Below are 18,818 nucleotides of genomic sequence, written 5' to 3'. Positions count from 1 at the left end.
AACAAATCTTTTATACAATAAACTGAATTTACTTGTTTTTTGGTCAAATGAAGCCATTAAGAACGCTATGCAACACAAGTTTGTTGGGATTTTTCTTCAACCAGCTGCTGGAAAGTTGGTATTCTCTCTTCACTGTGCCTCCGCGTCTAATTTGAAAAGCCTTTCCTCTTGTTGCCAAAGCCTTACTTCACTTAATCTTAATTTTGCTTTCTTCCCTTCCCTCTCCCTCCACTCCAGATGAGCCAGGCCAGTTAAAAATCTACCTTCCCAAGAAACTGCTGGAGTGTCTGCCCAAATGTTCCTCTCTGCCCAAGGAGCGCCATCGCTGGAACACCAACGAGGTGAGAGAGCGATACAGGCACGCTCAGGAGGGGGAATATCTGTGACAGTGGGATGAGCTGCGTTTCTTCTTTTTTCTTTTGCGAGTGACTCATCTCTAAATAATGTCACATTTAGAGATGAAGAGGAGGTAAACAAACACAACAGGCTTTTCAGTGTGGATCTTAAAACTGTGACACATGGAAATAAAGGAAAAGAATCTGTAAGCAAAATTCATGCACAAAAATCCCCATATATTAGGCAAAAACACACACACACACACAACTCTGGGTTTAGTCATGGAGTCACAGGCTTTTGGGTCTAAAGAAATGAGGCCAGAGATTAAAATGTTCTTTTGCTGGGTAACAACAAAAACAAGGGCTATGTTAGATCAAATATCCCCACTCATTGCTTTGACATGGCAACATGTTGGTCTTTTAAGGAACTTGAAGCGATGACTAAGTTCAGACCTTTAAATTCATCCACTCCATCAAGTTGACTGATTACTTCTGGCAGTGTGACATGAAAGAAGCTTTTTTCTTTTTTTTTTTTTTTTTTTGAGGTTTTGTGGGGTTGAAAAACATGCAATCCAATGAGTACGGCAGAAGAAAAAACGTTGAGCCAATTAATGGCATGGCGTGGACTAATGCTGTTGTCAAGCTGTCGTATAGTGTTTGAAGCTGTACAGTGTGACAGGGCTGTTTAAATGGCCAGTGTTTGCTGGTTTTGTGGCTCTCCTGATGCATGGCTAATGAACGTCAAATGGAGGAACATGTTACGCTTTCTTTGCTTTACACCACTCCTAAAAGTCTGTCCAAACAGGTATGTTGGCATGGCTATGCATCTGTGTTAGCCTAAAATGATGACAAATCCAGGAGGATGGGTTCGGGGAAATCAAAAGCCCTCTGCCAGGAAATCGATTAGAGTGAAAGCGATGTCAGACTGAAGCTGGAAACAGATTGCAAGCAAGTTGACAATTTCGTCTAATATTGTGACAAAAAAGATTGTGGAGTGGATCTAACATTGTTGCTATGCAACCATAGAAGGCTGCAAAATTTCTTGTACCTTTTGATTCCTAATTGTTTTTTTGTTTTGTTTTTTTGTCTGGTTTATGCTATACTCAGAGAAGATCCGTCTGTTGCAGTGTGTAAAATGATCTCACAACACAAGATATTTAGGAAAAAGTCAGAGATTTTGCATGAGGAAAAATCGATAAAAGCTGTGACCCAGATGATTTCTGAATACGAAATAAGGAAAGTAGGAATATCTTCAAGGCATTTTAAAGTTTCTTCAGAGTTATACAAATTGTGTAACTTGTTTTTTTTTTTTGTTTTTTTTTTTTTCACATGCACATAGCTACCGCTCATTAATATCAGGCTGAGGCAGCCCTGTCCTGGGGCAAGGTTAGCATCATATTTGCAGCATGAAAAGATTACTGAAGTATTACTCCTAGACATATAGTCAAACATAAAATGGGGCAAAGTAAGCTTGAGACAGCTCTTTATTTTTGACCAAAAATGACCCAGAGCTAAACTTCTGGAGTGGTAAAAGCTTTTCAGACGCATGTTCCAGACTTAAGCTGTTAGCTTTGGAAAATATTTGATTGGTGAAAATGGATGGAGGCATTTATCATCAATAGCTCCTTGTTTATGCATGGCACAGCTCTCCACTGGTGGTTTGCTCCATCCATTGTGATGTGCTTGGTCTCTGCTGAGACATTTTCTCCATGTGCCGGCTGTGCACTCCATTACAGATGTGTGCTTGTGTGTTTGTGTTATTGATTACGAGATCCAGCATTATTATGCAATACAAAGCTGATTTGGCCTGTGGTTTTTCTCTCAGGAAAGTCATTAAATTTTTCATGCAATCCATCTCAATGAAGGTCATACTGGGAGTTAAGCATGCTTCCTTCTGAACAGTGTGTTCACATGAATAAGCAGTGTGTGCCATTCAGAACAATGTGACCACAGCTGGTCTGGGACCTCCTCTCATCAGCCAAACCAAGAGCAATTATACACAAGGCTCAAGGAAAAGACCGCAGCACCTTGTTGCTGCCTATTTTCCCATCCTTATTCCCAGCCACTCTCCAATGGTCTCCTCTATGTCTTTAGCAACCTACCATCTCTAGATCTCTCTGTGTTTACACCCCCATCACAAACCCACATTCACCACACACCCCTCTACGTGGCGTTTTCTGATGAGGAGGTACAGACTCAGTTCAGGGGGAGGTTGGGTGTCCCTCAGCGGATTTCTTCAAAGCTCCTCTTCCAACCAGGCATAAAGTTTTCTGCATACTTAAATACGCCATTGTGTCTACCGCTTCTCTTTTTTGGTACTTTCTTCGTGGGAGACATGCGTATGAATGCTGTGCATGTAGCGTTTGTATGCATTTTAATCTGTGTATGTGTTCTTGCCTATGCGTTTGAGTGTGTCTTTGGGGATATACCGAGCTCTAGATGACTGCATTAAATTCTTTTGTACCTGTAACAAATTAATTTTTCCTTGTATTTGTTATTTTAAACTGTCTGCCTTGCCAACGTCATAAAAAATATTCAAATTTACACCAGAAACACGTAGAAAAACAAAATTATCATACATTTTTTAGAAACATTTCTACAGATTATTATTTGTTTATCCACCAAATATTATGGTGTAGGACATTTCTAGATGTGGAGCTTTCAGACCAATCAGCCGTCACCTGTCAAGTCAGCTGTCACATTTGAAACTTTCAATTTATCAGGGCAGTCAAATCCTCTCAGAGTGTGTCTGCGTTTGTGTATTAGCTCAAAATGTGATACAGTTACGGTCTAGATGGTGCTCATGTGTGGTGATGTGTCTTCAGCCAATCATGTGTTGAGAATACAAAGTATTGAGATGCCTTTGGGTGTTTGTGTAAAATACAGTTTATCTCCAAAGTCTCGATAGAATTATTAGAATAAAATACATTGGCTTGTGCTCCTAGTGAAGTGTATAAATTTCATATTATCCTTAGTTGTTGTGGTTGTGTAGGCAGATAAGAAAAAAATAGTGTGTGTGATTATGAGATTAACATTTTATGTTTGGATGAGAATAACTCAGATTAAGCCAAAATTCAATCTTTACAAGTTTTTATTTGACTTTTGTTTTCTGTGTGCTTGTTTGTGCAGAGGTGTGTGTGTGTGCACGGTTATGTATGATCCTCTGATCTCTGTTTTGTCACGCATGGCTCCCCATGACTCTTTGGTCTCCCAGAAACACTGAGCCGTGACCCCATGCATACTTTGTCCCCTTCAGTCCTCCTCCTCTCTGTCCTCTTCTCTCTTCCTTCCTTTTCCTCTCGCTCTCTCTCCCTCTCTTTTGTGTAGCTACTGATGTGTGAAATTATTCTGGGATGGAGGGATGGATTCCTCCCTGAAGGGCTGAGCGGAGGCGTGAGCCTTTTGTTCAATAATAGATTGGGGGTGTATGTGTATCTGTCCATGGTAATAGACATTGGGCATGTTTTAGATAACAAACCCCATTCAGGTAGATAGACTGATGGCGCCTGTGCTTTCTACCCATCCGTGATTACTTGTTTTAGTAGAAACTTCAATAAGAAGACGATCAAACTTTTGTAAATGACTTGAATTTGCAGTCCTGGGACTCAAGCTGAAGAAAGTGTTTGATTATTGTTGTGGGGACCCTTTACATCCTGACTTTAGGACCCCAGACTGAAAGCTTAGATTCAAACTACGAGCGAGGCAAACAGATACTGCGCAAATGTGAATATTGCTGTGTGGTTTAATGTGTATTACTGTGTGGTTTTTGTGTATCTCCTGCCAAGATTGAAGTGATGCAACTGTCAAATGTGTTGATGCAGACTCTGGTGCATCACACAGATGAACGTCATCTGTGTTTGACTCTGCTCTACATGTTGCTCAACTCAGCAGTAAGAGCAATGTGGGAAGCTGGCATTATTTATTATTAATAATAAATCATGTATATGTTATGCCATGAAACATGCAGTATTTCTTTGTGGCACCTGTTGACATCACACAGCGATACGTTGGCGACCATATGGTGAGAAAAGGCAGACTAGTTGACAATTTATACACGCTCACGTCTGGCTGTGCAGCTGCATGACACCAACGTGCTTGAATGAGAAGTGGATCAAAAGTCATCCATGTTTTAGACCACTGCCTCTCTTTTTTGTGTGTGTTTCTGTGTGCTGCTTTTTGTTGTGTTGCCGTGGTAACAGATTACATGTGTATCTGCGTGTTAGTAATTGTGCTAATAGTATGATCGATGATTCATAAGTGACACAAACTCCATTCAAGATTTTGCAGCAAACCGGAGGCGATAATGAATACATGACAGTTGGTGTGTGTGCTTTAGATGCCAATCATGCACGAGAGATTAGAACAACAACTGGTGGAGGACAAAAGATGCGTTTCCACAGTAAAGAAGTCAGTAACCCACTTGCAATTTGTAGCATCTTGTGGGAGCTATGATTCTGCGACTAAACAAAACTTTTCATTTATAATTCATGTCATTAGTGTTGTTTGTGAGCCATTAAACAGATATATTAGGTTTTCCTTTTTTATGAAGAGTTATTTCTGTGTGGGCAGAAGTTACAAAGGAGGGATAATGTCACTTATAAAGGTGTGAGAAAAAATGCAACGAAAAGGAAAGCCAGTGTGTAGCAGTTAGCAGACAACCAGTCGCACGCTTCTATGTTTCATTTATCCAGTGATGAAGTTGAAACCTGATTTATGACACTGGCATGTGAGTTTTAACGTGCCACACACTCAGACGTAGGACTGTGAGAAACTCGCACTCTGCATCATGTTGGCAAAATGTCACAAGAAGTGAAAAGTAACACACTTTTGGGAAATTTAGCTAAAACCTTTATTTTAAAAAGGTACAGCTGATGTGTTTCTTTAGCATTCGCTGGATTAAATGATGGAGGGAGATATAGTTTATTCATGCATATGTGTGTGTGTGTGTGTGTGTGTGTGTGTCCCTGAGCTTGCCTATGGCTGTAACCTCTGCAGCTGACATTGAGCCCTGTGCTGCTGCCGTTTACCAGAGTAAAGCAAAGTTTAATGACGGGGCAAAAAGAGACAGCGTGCACACTCACACATGCACGCACATACATGCCTACATGTGTCTACATGCACAGATGTGCACACACAAGACCAGAGGGTTGTTTCGCAGCTCCATGTGTTTGATTCCTATTCTTTTATTTTTAATTATTTCTCTGACTTCTGAGTTGAGAAATATTTTATGTTTGGAGAGTGCCAAGTTATAATCACTAATTAGTCCTCCAGGCTCTTTCTCTCACCCCCACCCCCACCCCCCCATCTTTTTCTCCTCCTCTTTGTCTTCCTCTACATCTCTCCCTGAGCCAAGCGTAGCCCAATTAACAGCAAACATCATTTTGTGTCTGTTGCGACTGAAATTCCAGGCAGCCGCACCAAACTGGCTCTGTGAACCCAATGTCATCAATTCAAAGAATTAAATAGACTTTTTTCTGTTCAACAATACAATAAAAAATAATTATCCGGCAAGCTTTTTATTTGCAAATGGGCCAGTCTGTGTGTATGGCTTTTAGATTCTGGGATTGTTGGGATCTGTGTTCCACTGAGTTTCAGTCGAGCAGATTTTTCAGCAAGTATGGGTTTCATAAGAAACTGGGATTAACCTGGTTTTCCAAGTCTAGTCGATGAAAGCCTGGTGTCTGAGGTATGACTTAGTGTTGACTTTCCTCTCCTTTCTTATCCTCTCTTCTCCTCTCCTCTGTCCTCCTACCCAACTCGAAGCGCCGCATCTTCCTCTGGCTCTATTTTCTCCACGTTGCACAGACCCGCTATTTATCTTGCCCACTATAATTTGACACAAAATATTGTTAACTGGAGACACAGAAATATATTAAACAGTGAGAATGTGTTGCTGTGAGTGTGGGGGTGTTGTGTACGTGCTCAAACTTGATGGTGTGTGCTTGTGTGTGTGTGTCTGTGGGAATTAGAACTTGCCGTTTGAATCCAAGCCCAACAAAAAAGACGTGAATGACCAGCAGAGTCTGCTTTAATAAGAAGCCAGACGGTTCTGTAGAGACAATACTTTTTGTTTCCATAAATGTCCCCTCGTAGAACCTCCGTAATATCCGAGTCTTGGGTGAATTAGATTTAATTCACTGGAGGCAGATAAAGCATTGAAATGTGTATGCGAGTGTATGTACTTGAACACACAGACAATCCTTGTTATCCTATTCTGGGAAATGTATTTTATGTGGAGAGTTTCGTCTTGATAGCTGTATAACTTTATCTAACTTTGATAACTTTGTGCTTTTCTGTGTGTTCAGGAGTCAAATATATTTTTAAGTTCCACGAGGCAATTTTGTATGTTTGCATCCCCACATGAATGTGAGTTAAAAACAAAACACCACACCGCAAACCAAGCACAATTTGTGCAGGAACCTTTTTGATTTCAATTAGGTTTTTCCTAAGTGTTTCTTTTTTTCTGACTTACTAATAACTGGAGAACAGGGCCTAGTTTAGGATTTGTGTAGTCAGTACATCTTTCATACTCTCCGCTCATGTTTTTAAAGGCAAGCTGATAATCTTTAGGTTTGATAGAAGTAGCACGGAAAAGTTTGACAGAGTATAAAATAATAACTGAATGGATGAATTATATAAAAACATCTCTAAATCCTTCTTAACATTCTTGAATGACTGTTCAGTCCTAATCTGGCTGTAAGATCTGCATGATTTGACACATTCCCTGCTGCACAATTATTCAGCAGCCGTCTACTCTAAAATTATGAGTATGCAGTGAGCAATCTGTAGACAACTAAGACTGTGTGAGTTTTACATGAGTCATTTTATATTGCTTCCAAAGTATGTAGATGTGTGTTCAGCGATAATGAACAGGAATTAAAGTGGCATGCGTGATACAATAACCCACACTATATGTAAACTGGACAACAACGTTTGAATAACATTTACATATTTGATATGTCTAAAATCCTTTCGACCGCTTAGCTAAGCCTTTAAAAAAATATGAATCACACAGCTATGTTACACCAACACAACAAACAGATCAGTATCTTCTGAGCTGCAGTGTAGCCCTCAGTATGAATTCAGCCTGCATTTCACTGGATTCATTTCTGCACTGGAAGAGTCTTTCTGCAAATTTACTGTTTCTGGTCTGATGTGGTTTTATTCTCCATAGAGTCTTCTTTGTTTTGGTTTTTTTTTTTCCCTACAACGCATATTTGAACAGATATGCAGATGAAGTGCGTCTAACTTTTGAAGTGCAACATAATATTCATGATTAAAGAACACAATTTGTCGAATATATTTCCGACGAGCATATGTTTGTGGTTTCCATGCACAGCTGCCTCTTTAAAGTTGGCACACATCATTATTAACTACCTAAATCGCAGCTTATCCAAGAGGAGTTAATGTTTCATTAAGAATGCCCAAACTCAAATAGCTTTTGTTGAAGCAATCAAACCGCTCGTCTCTTTTGCAAGAAAGTTGAAAGGGGACCACATTTGTTTATGATCTGTAAAGCTTGTGTGAGTTGAGATTGTTAGCTTTGTTAATATGAGATCTTATGGATCTGAGTCTGTTGACCTCATATGCTTCAACCCACTGATGACTACTTATAGGCTGCAGCTCCTTTTTTAATTAAATCTGGTAAGAATATGTAGTTGTACACTGAAGACTTGCTGCAAGATAAATGTTATTAATTTTCAAGCAGAAATACAACATCTTAATAACACAATTCCAGACAGCTGTGGTGGAGCACTTTGATTTATTATCTCTTAGCATCTGTTTGCTCATTTTATATTTGAAGAAATGAGATTCAGATATTAAGTTCTAAATGTGGATGATCTCTGTACTTGTCTATGTTTTGTTATTATATACATTTTGACATGTTCAGCCTTTGGTTGGCATCTGGCTTCATCACTGAGGTCTAAAGTGTAAACTGGCTGCCTGGAACATCATATCAGCACGGTGAAAGAATTGTGAGTCTCATAATGCTGTGACCAGCAATTTTCACTAACATTATCCTAAAAATGTTCACATTGACAAGATTAAACATGGGACATATTCGGGCAAATATGCTGTTTTTCCACATTAACTCAAACATAGGTGGAGACATTTCACTGTGTGTTTTTGTGTGTGTTGCACTTTCAGTGCAAATTATGACATCTGAGCAATTCTATTTAGAAGTGCACATGAAGAGGCTTCAAACTGCAGCATGTTGTAGCGTCACGTATTTCTCTGTCTGCTTGTCTCTGTCTTCTTCTTCTTCCCGCTCCCTCTTCTGCCTCGCTGATGCATGGATTGTCTACTCTCATATGGAGTGTGTTTGTAAAAGTCATGGTAATCAAATTTTGCTGATTCCCCGGGATTAAACAAGGTGGCATTTGTGTGTATGTCTGGGTGAGAGTGTTCTGTCTCCATCTACAATATTAGCTGTGTACTGAGGTCCGTACTGTAATGCAGCTGTGTCATTAGTCTAAGACCTGCTCAGCTGTAATATATCATCCATCATTTTGGACACAAAGGAGGAAACTATATATGGAATACTGATGCTGCATTTGCATACTTGCAGAGCAATTGGTACGTTTAATTGCGTCAGTGTGGAGTATTCAGCGGTAGATTGGGGCATTATAGAAGCCTAAATGCTTAGTGTCTCACTAACATGTCTACTGAGAATCACAAGATTGAAAGTAGTTTCCATTCATTCAGTTGAGCATTTCAAAGTGATGTTGGTAACAACAATTCAATTTAGTTGAAATGGCTCTGTAATACTTGGAACAAAATCCCAATTATATCAGTAAGCTGTGGAAGTGTTTTTTTCCCCCCCAACTACAGCAAACATGGAAAGCATGGTGACAGCTTATGTTTCTAAAAAAAAATGTTTATAGGAAGCATGCCAGCTAGAAAGTCAAAACTTTGCCCAATACGCAACATCAGCATGACTTTCTCAGGGAGACTCTCAGCTACAGTCTCTGCCTGCTCTAAGGTGTCATTGCATGTTGAACTAGAAAGTCACAGTCCATTACAGTTCATATGAGGTGGAAAGTTACCAGGACAGCCCCAGAAGGCAATGATTGATGTCTGTCTCCTTTTCAATCTCTAAAAGTGCATTAAATTAGCAATTATTAGATAGCTTTGCCGGAGCTATATGCAGTTAATGGATGGAAAACAACTAGAATGAAAGCAAACAAAATGTCTCCCATAGGCAAACTGATATGCCTGCTGTCTAGTCTGAGCTGCACAAATGTTGGTTATTTTTCATCCTCTTCCCTTTTTTTTATTTATATACATGTATCTTACATTGTAAAGAGGGAAAAGTTAAAGATAGCGTGCATTCTTTGGCGCCCACTGCATGAGTCACAGTGCTTGAAGTGAAGGTGATGACACAAGGGCTTCACCGTGCATGATGCATCATCACCACAAACACTATGTGAAGAGGAGCCCCTTTGCATGATGATACCACACACTTACAAACAATTAACGTCAAGCATATTTTTCACCAGATACTTATGGCATCAGCTCATGTATAAAGTTAGACATGGAAGACTGCAGTCCATCCTTCGTGCAGTGGCTCCAAGCAATTGAAAGTTGTGGAGAAATTTCCGGATGTATCTGGTCTGTTTCCAGCTGAATTTCAACATGAAACAAATCCATATTTTTTTTATCATAAGATGTAATAAAGAAATTTTAGACTCAACCCAAATTATGCTGACTCCCAAAGTTCTGTTCAAGTCAACAAGAAAATGAACAAACCTGTTCTGGGATTTGAGAAATAACCAATTTAGGGAAGCGCTTAAGGAAGCGCGGTTGCAGTAGAAATGAATTCTTCTGGGAAGGGGTTAAATTACATTTCACATCTTTGTTCTGCTGCTTTTTGGCATTGTTTAATCATCAGTAACGACTGGAAGGTAGCCCAGTAAAAGCACATCATTTGGTTAGCTTTAAAAAAAATGTGTTGTTTCTTAGAAAGTGGTGAGCATTGCACAATCACATCTCAACTCCTTGAAGCACAGGCTGGCAATAATCAGAGTTAAGAATGTATTTGGCAATGTTTTATTTTACCATGTGAAAGGTATATCAAATTTTGCAATAGTCTGAAACAGTGAGTGCAGGTCTAGCGCCCAGGGCTTCGTTCCAGGCAGAGACAAATCAAAACTGCTCAACAGTGGAAGCCTGTCATGGGGGCAGGGTTGATTTAATGCTAACTATTGCCTAAGATTGTTTTAACTCCACCTGCCTATCTCCAGTTCTGAAGCCTTCGGACTTGTTGTCTGTGTAAATCTATAATTTGCAGACGATTTGTAGATGTACAATTTGGTGCTTGTCTTTGGCAGTTTGTTTCTGAGGTTTGAGTAGAGTTAAATATGCATGGCTTCAACATGGGTGACTGCGATTCTTTTTGTCCAAAACAACAAACAAATGACATGAAATCTTTATTTGGCAGAAACAAACAGAACTCTGAATTGATTTTCTTTTTTCAGAAGAGAGGACTCCACATGAGTCTTATGAGTTAACTAGATTTGTTTGTTTCTGCTGGAAATTTCTGCTACAGTGATATTTACCAAGAGCACACACACTCACACACTCACATACTGAACAGGTGTGCAAACTCTCACGCACACGAGCACGTATGAACACAAATATGCGCCCTTCCTTAGTTGGTTGAGGAGGAGACAAACCTAAAGATCGCCACAGAGACCCATCTTTCAAATTTATTCATTAAACTCCCAAATGCTCCCCTTAACGAATGTAATTAGAATATGGTAATGAGAGAGGGCTGAACCAGGGAGTGTTATAATACGCTTAGCAGCACAGAGGGAGAGAAGAAGGAGAGAGACAGAAAAGAAATAGAGGAAGGGAGTTAGAGGAGAGAGAGCTAGAGAGACTGACTGACAGGGTGCCAATTTATGTCTTGTTGTAAACAAGTATTTATGCCAATGAGAGGTGGCACACACTTTCTTTCACCCCCTCCGACTCTCTCTTTCAGTCTTGTATCTCAGGCTTTTCATCTCTCCTCAGCCAACCAAGCCTCCTCAGCCACAATAACATCAACAGTTGCCGAGATGAGCCTCAGAGGGAGGACTGGCTTACAGTGAGCTCATGCAGGGGTTAACACAACCACTGGAGACCCCTTTTATTGAAATATTTCACCACCAACCCTGACACCACCTTACCTCTCTGTCTTCTTCCACCTCCCACTGGAAAACTTACCTTCATAATTAGAATTTTAAAAATTACATCTGTTTGTGTGCATGTGTGTGTGTGTGTGTGTGTGTGTGTGTGTGTGTGTGTGTGTGTGTGTGTGTGCATCCTCTTCTGGTTAACTTTACTGGAGTTTTTGAGGACTTTATCCAAGGCGTCTTTATCCAAGACGCCCTGGCGCAGCAGGGTAGCCCGGCATTGTGTTTGACACCACGCACCTGTTGCCGTCTTTGATGTGCTCACCCTCCCTGCTGAGAGCGAGGGGGCCGTCTCCTCAAATGCAAATACAAGGCGAGAGGAAGAGGACAGGTAAGGTACGCCACAGAGGGGAAGTCTTTAGAAAAATATGATTGATGTTCCCCCAGTGGATTGAAGCTCACTCTTCCTTGCTCTCAAGTCTTTGCTAAAGGACTTGGTGCTACTTTCTGTACTTTGAGTGCATCTGTGTGTGCGTGGCCACCTTCACTGTTTGGACCTCTGTCAATATGGGGATGAGAGGGAAAAATGGGTTAGATGGAGGGAGGGGAGAGAAAGTAAAGGGGTCAAACCAAAAGGAGAAAGAGAGAGAAGAAGGAAAAGTGACTCTTTTTATTATGAAGCCATCGTTCATGTAGGTGGCAGCCCCTAAATTCATTAGAGATCAAGCCTCTGTGTGCCTTTGCATATGAATGTGTGTAGTCTTTGTCATGCCTGTGCATCCCACCATGCCTTATTACTGACGTGGAAAGGATTTCTTGGATATCATGTAGTGTTTTTGCATGCCTTTGCATGTGTATGAACGCAGTATGACAGAGATGAATGTGATACACGTGTCTATTTCCTAACTAGGTGAAAGGGGCGAGTCCCCACTGAAGGTCTGACCTTGTTGTCCACTGATATGCCAGCATTTAAGGTGTGTGTTTGTGTGTGAGTGTGTTGGGTCCATACAGTTTGCGCCACCAAGAGAACAAGAGAGGAGAGAAAAAAAAACAGTGACAAGCGATGTTTTCATTTATTTTTCTCTTCTTCACCCAAGTGACTTTATGTATTACTGGCCCATTTGTATGCATGTGTGTACAAGTCTTTTATGGCCATATTTGTGCATGCGCGTGTGTGTGTGTGTGTGCGTGTCGCTCAGTGTGTGATGAGGTGTTTATATGATAAACACAAGGCAAGCTTGAGAGGAATTCTGATCAGGAGCTTTGCAACAGTTGTTATGGAAACAGCATTAAGCAGCCGTATTAGCCAGTGGAGGTAATACAAGAGCTGTTGAAAGTAATGCACAGTTGGGAATGAGGCTGTTTGGGAATATAATACATACTACACATTACTTCTCCTGGTTAACAATAGACCTGATGACATTTTATTGTGTGACAGAATAAAATGATCCCTGTCATTACTCTTTGTCCGTGACCGTGATGAGAGCCTCACATTTTAATCAGTCAGATTAGAAGAATATAAAGCCACTGATACACATTGTTAGTCTGGTTTTTGTCATTTATGTCACCTTGAAGCAGAGCGCAAGTTACTTTGTTCTTTGGCTTTTCTTCGCAGCAAAATCTTTAGTTCAGAGGTTTCAGAAAAGCAACTATTTCTCCATGAAAGTGAGGATCTTAGAGGTCGGGCATGACTGGATCAGTCCATCACCCAGAGGTGCTGTGGACATTTCTGGCAGGGTTTGGTTTCAGTATTAATCTTCTACTTGTACGTTTAATTTACATAAAGACACTTTGAAAGTCTGTAAAATATTTGCTGAAGTTATGAAAATTCAAAACAAAAAGGAAAGAGAAGGCTTCAGAATAGTGATATTAATAATAAAGTGGTAACATACAGCATTTTTGGATGGATTGTCTGTCAACATCAGATGCCGACAGGGCTGTTCTGGGAAGGAAAGAACCAGTGGAGGTGCTTAGGAGCAAATTACAGCATCAGCAGACCTCTCCTGGTAATGCTAATGCAGTTCTCTCCCCCACACATGTATACAAGACTTGCCACGCTCAAGGAGAGAAGCAGATATAGATTGTGTAGTTGAAAAGGACACTTCAGTTTGTTACCTCCTGTTCTGCCAAAATAAACTGTTCAATGCAAAATGATTCCTGTAGTGAGCCAGCGGCAACTTTCATTTCAGGCACTTCCAACGGATGTGACAGTTCCAGTTACAGACAGCTCTGTTTTCCTCAAATCTCTGTCGGGGTGATGCTCATCATTAGACTTCAAACATGCATGCATACTTTCACACACACAATCAGAAAAATATAAATGTAGCCTAGCCTGTGGCCAGACCTGAGAGTGGAATCTCTACTGGGAAAGCTCCTGGATGAGTCTGTTGCAATGTCGGCGACCACTCCCTTCCCCTGGAAATAATCTCACTGAGACCAGGATGTGTGTTTGTGTGTATGCAAGTGTGTGTGTGTGTCTGTCTGTCTGCTTTTCTGTACATGCCACCAGTTTCTTGGAGGGAGATGGTTTCAGTGATGCGTGAGTGGGAGGTTGATTTCCCCAACTGCAGCGCTTGCTCCAATCTAACTTCCCACTCATGCTCTCTGCTTTGTTAGATATTGCTTAAGTAACTCTCTCTCACTTTCTCCCTCATGCACACACACACACACACACACACAGACACACACACACACAGATGGGATTTTGTGTGTGTTGAGGGGAAAGTGTGTACACACTTTCAACTGGGCCTGTAATGTATTATTATGTAGACTCATGCAGACATGCTGGGTTTCTAGAGTGGATCTCTGGAGAAGGATCTACATCCCTGCCCATGTGTCTGACACAGCTAATGCACAAGCATCCCCCCCCCCAACACACACACACACACACATATGCATACACCCTCACTCACAGTATTCCTGAAGGGTCAGTGTGTCACCAAGCATGCTCACAACGCTCCATCACTTTTTTCCATCGGGACAATAACTGTAACTTCCTGAGGATCGACCTTCACCATCTCACTTCTGTCACTCTTCACATGGGCGTGTGTGTCTGTGCCCTGGTTAAGGAAGTGAGTAGCAGTGTGTGTGTGTGCCGCATGACTGTGTGTGTGTGTGTGTGTGTGTGTGTGTGTGGGGGGGGGGGGGGGGGGGGGGTGTTAGAGTGTGTGTCAGGCCGCCGTTTCAGCTGACTCTTCTGTTTCTGGCTTTTTAATGGCTCTTATGGGGCAAGCCTTTAATTGCAAGTCTCTCTCCCTCCGTCTTAATCCTCCCATCCTTCTGTCTCTCCCAGCCCCTGGTCTCCTCTCTTCTTCTTCTCTCTCCTCCCGCCTCCCACTGGCTGACAGTCACTAGGGGAGCCCGAGTGCCTGGCCAGCGCTGTGGAGGCCGTATAGGATATTGACTTGCTGCGGAGTGGTTTGGGAGGAGGAGAGGTGGCTGCCTGTCACAGCTAATGAATAGATGCATAAATGAATGAGACACTCCTTGTGTGCTTATGTGTGTGTGTGTGTCTTGTTGTGCCAAGCTATTGCTAAAAATGTGCCAGTGTGGAGGCCTCTGAGCAGTTTTATGCGCCTCAGACAGGCAGACATTAATAGCGGCCAGCTTGATAGTGATAATTATTAAGGGTGTGATAACAGTCCCTCCTGCACACACACACACACATACATATATAAACAACTCCATAAATTCAGGATGAGGCAGCAGGGGGTGGGACGCGAGGATCAAACGGAGGATACTAAAAAAACAATCCAGTTAAGTGCCAGCACCTTCCAGCTGCTCTATCTTTTCCTCTCGCCCTCCTCTCCTCCTGTCCCGAATCTTTTGTATGATCGGTGTCGAGCTGGAGTGCTCTCCTGCCAAACTGGAACAAACACCTGAACACACACACAATTATACACACACACACACACACACACAGAAGATGAGAGAGAAAGGAAGTCTGGAGAGGAGACTGTTGATCTGGGGGCTGATGAAGGACTGCTGGAGTGTTAATGTCTTCCTCACTTTTTCTTTGTGCCACATTTCAAACACTGATTGCCTTAAGAGGACAATTTACATTTCATAGTCTTTCACCACAAGTGGGTGAGATGGGATCCAGCGATAGACAGATAGAGAGTGATGTTTGAAGCAGGAAACCAGAGGTGAGAAAGTTCACAGAGCAAAGGGAAAAGGTGGAGTCGCATGAACAACAAAAAAGCAGGCGCTATAAACAATAGCATCTTTTTCTCTGCATCCTTTGTTTGTGTGTGTGTGTGTGTGTGTGTGTGTGTGTGTGTGTGTGTGTGTGTGTGTGTGTGTTTGGACGTTTTGTTTTTTTTTCAATGCACCTGTATGAACTTTCTTTTCCCTTATTAGATTCATATGAGTGTGGAAGAAAAGAAAGAAGCAGTGTGGAGAAGAGAGGAGGGCTTAGGAGATGAAAAAAGAGCTGGAGGAATAAGGAACCAAGTTAGATGCCGGCTTTATCTGACACACACACACACACACACACACACACACACACACACACACACACACACACACACACACACACACACTGCAAAGTGCAAGAAAACTTTTCCTATCTGTCGTCTCTTTCAGCTAGTCTATAGGTTTGCACCCCTGTGTGTGTGTGTGTAGGGAAGTGTGTTTATGTAGCATGAATGTGTGTATTAAGGAGAAAGCTTTTCCTTCCCAATGGAGGGAGACATCAGTGTGTCGGTGAGTGTGATTGGTTGTTGGCCCTGAGGGTCTGTCCTCTGCATCTGTCTCCTGACTGGCTACTCTGTGACCAATCAGAGTAGCCAAGCCTCACCGTGGCAATCAGATAGGGACACTCTCTGTGGGCATCGGCAGGTCATCTGGAAATACTTGTTATGTTTTATCTCCCAGTGACACACATGCTATCAGCAATGAACACACAACTATATAACCTTTCTGTCTTTTCTCTGTCTCCAGGAGATTGCTGCATATCTCATCACTTTTGAGAAACATGATGAGTGGCTGACGACATCGCCCAAAACCAGGTGAGGAGAGTGCAGACAAGTGTCGAACAGTTTCTCGACCCTTCAGTATTTTATGCATCATCTGGTTTTCTTAGAAATCCTAAAAGTACACAAAGGGAACCAGTCGAGTGCATGACACATAATGTTGTCTTGAGTCATTTATTTTTGTAAAAGGCGTGCATAACAGTGATGATTGCATGGTGAAAAGAATATACTTTAGCCGTTACCATTTTCCTTTTTCTAACCTAACCAAGCAGTTCTGATTCATATTCACAACCAGCCGATACAGCACAGATCCAGCCAAAGTTTTGTTGTAACCAGTTTACATGTAACTATGACTATCTGAAAAATGACCTCCATGTCTGAAATGTAAAGTTTGTAAAACTAATTAATTATAGCGTAAACTGCAGTTGTTAATTACTATGAAATCAGCTTTATTTGTATAGTGGACATTAATAACAAAGTCATCTTAAGGCACTCTACAGACATGAGTTCAGGAAAAATTTATTGTGATCCTATTTAAAAAATCTATGTCAGTTAAATTTATAAAAACAGGTGTCTTTGATCGACTTCCCCATCATGATCATGCATTGACAACGGGTGGCAGAGGAAAGGAAAAAAAACTCCCTTTAACAGGAATGAAAACCTCTGGCAGAACCCGGCTGACTGAATGACTGGTTGGGAGTGGAGAGGACAAGAAAAAAGGGTAAACAAGCGTCATAGCTCTAAGCAAGGGATACCTGCTGAGACAAAAGAAGAAAAATACAAATTAATGACCAGTGCTATTATAAATGTATACATGGAAAATAAAAAGCAGAGCGATGAAAAGGGAAGGAAGTGCTCAGTGCATCATGGGATGTCCCTCAGCCGTCGAAGAACGACATAAAACGTTTGTCCAAACCCAGCCACAAAGGGCATAAAGTATTAAGGCAAAGTGTGTGTTTCATTTCACATCTAACCAAGGCTCTTGGCTAAAAGTGCAGCTTTAGTTGCTCCATCCAAGCACCTCTAATTCTGGTTTCCTGTTTCATTTTCATACACATATATATATATATATATATATATATATATATATATATATATATATATATATATATATATATATATACATACACAGTATATACAGGCTACCACTTGCATCACCTATCGCCTTTACCAGTTCATTGTAGCCCCTCCTGTCATCATTCCTGTTGTACTTCTGTTGAATTAAACATTGCTTCCTGCATCCTGTCTGGCTCCAGCTCCTTTTAGCTGGATCTGGGTCCCACACCACGCTCCACACCTGACAATGTGCAGGCTTTGTGTCTCATTTAACAACAGCTGGCACATTCTTCAGTGTGGAAACACTTGTCCTTGTATTCTGCTTGTTGGGTTCTGTTAAATATACAAATTAAGTTACAAATGACAGATATGATCATATGAACTGGAGCACATGTTGCACAAAAATACCTCATACTCATTAGGTTTAAAAAGCTGCCACAGTAATTTCTACAGTTTTTATACTTCATCAGTCTACTGTTACATAAATTGTGCACAAACAGAGGAAATAAAAGTCTGTAATTGGCTTGTAGAGATCCCCTTTATTGAAAGGTGTATCCTGGTTTGTGAGGACAGATAATACTGAAACAGTTTTTTTTTTTTAATTTTATTTTGTTGATTTATTTTTTATTTGAATGAGAAGTGTAATGCCAAGAGAAGTGCTGCTGTATGAGCCTCATGCCCAGCCGCTGCTAACATCAACACCAATATTACCATTCCCCACTGCCGGTAGCTATTACATGTACATTTTCTATTTTAGTTAAGTTTTTCATGGCATGCCTGATTATTATTTCATTTCTTCAAACTTCTACGTTTGATGTTGCACCATTACACCAGGAAAAAATCCTAGATTGGGAACTTCTCATGGACATTGGCAATAAAACTGTTTCTGATTTCTGATACCATAAAATAAGGGGGAAGTATCATGATACTCAGTATCTGGCATGGGCCAGATTTGTAGGTTTCAGACGGTTCCCCTGTTTCTGCTTGTGTAGAATTTGGAAAATGAAATGTTGAGGAGATCCATTTCAGTTGAATTAGGTGTGTTGGAGCTCTGAAATATTTCAAACCAGCTCGGAGGAAATTGGTTTAGGATTTTTCTTTCACTTTTTTGCATAGGATTTAGGATGGCTTGCCATCTTATGCTTATGATCAAAAAGTTGATCATTATCTAATTTTTGGTATCATCAGTTTATTCAAGTGCTCATGTAGCAGCATAATCTGATATGCTTTATCAAATAACAGCAGTATCATATAGATCTGATAGAGAAATCAGATTAACACACCTATATTTCTTTCCCACTCTCTCGCTCTCTCTTTCTTTTTTACACTTATACACA

The 18,818-nt window shown here is 41.0% G+C and overlaps 1 protein-coding gene across 1 annotated transcript in view; it reads left to right on the top strand.

Annotated features, from left to right (window-relative positions):
- The window catches only part of LOC306756851 (calmodulin-binding transcription activator 1-like), a gene marked incomplete at both ends in the record, with an annotated part of 49,941 nt that overhangs the window by 6,272 nt on the left and 24,851 nt on the right, over window positions 1–18,818 (top strand). The window contains 2 exons of the mRNA XM_079241745.1: window positions 238–341; window positions 16,394–16,461. Coding sequence (XP_079097871.1) covers window positions 238–341; window positions 16,394–16,461 — 172 coding nt within the window. The remainder of the gene's footprint in view (window positions 1–237; window positions 342–16,393; window positions 16,462–18,818) is intronic.

The sequence above is a fragment of the Telmatherina bonti genome, assembly GCF_933228915.1.
Source record: "Telmatherina bonti genome assembly, chromosome: 6".
Lineage (NCBI taxonomy): Eukaryota > Metazoa > Chordata > Actinopteri > Atheriniformes > Telmatherinidae > Telmatherina > Telmatherina bonti.
Note: the sequence above shows the minus strand (reverse complement) of the source record. Positions and strands in the feature narration are given on the sequence as shown.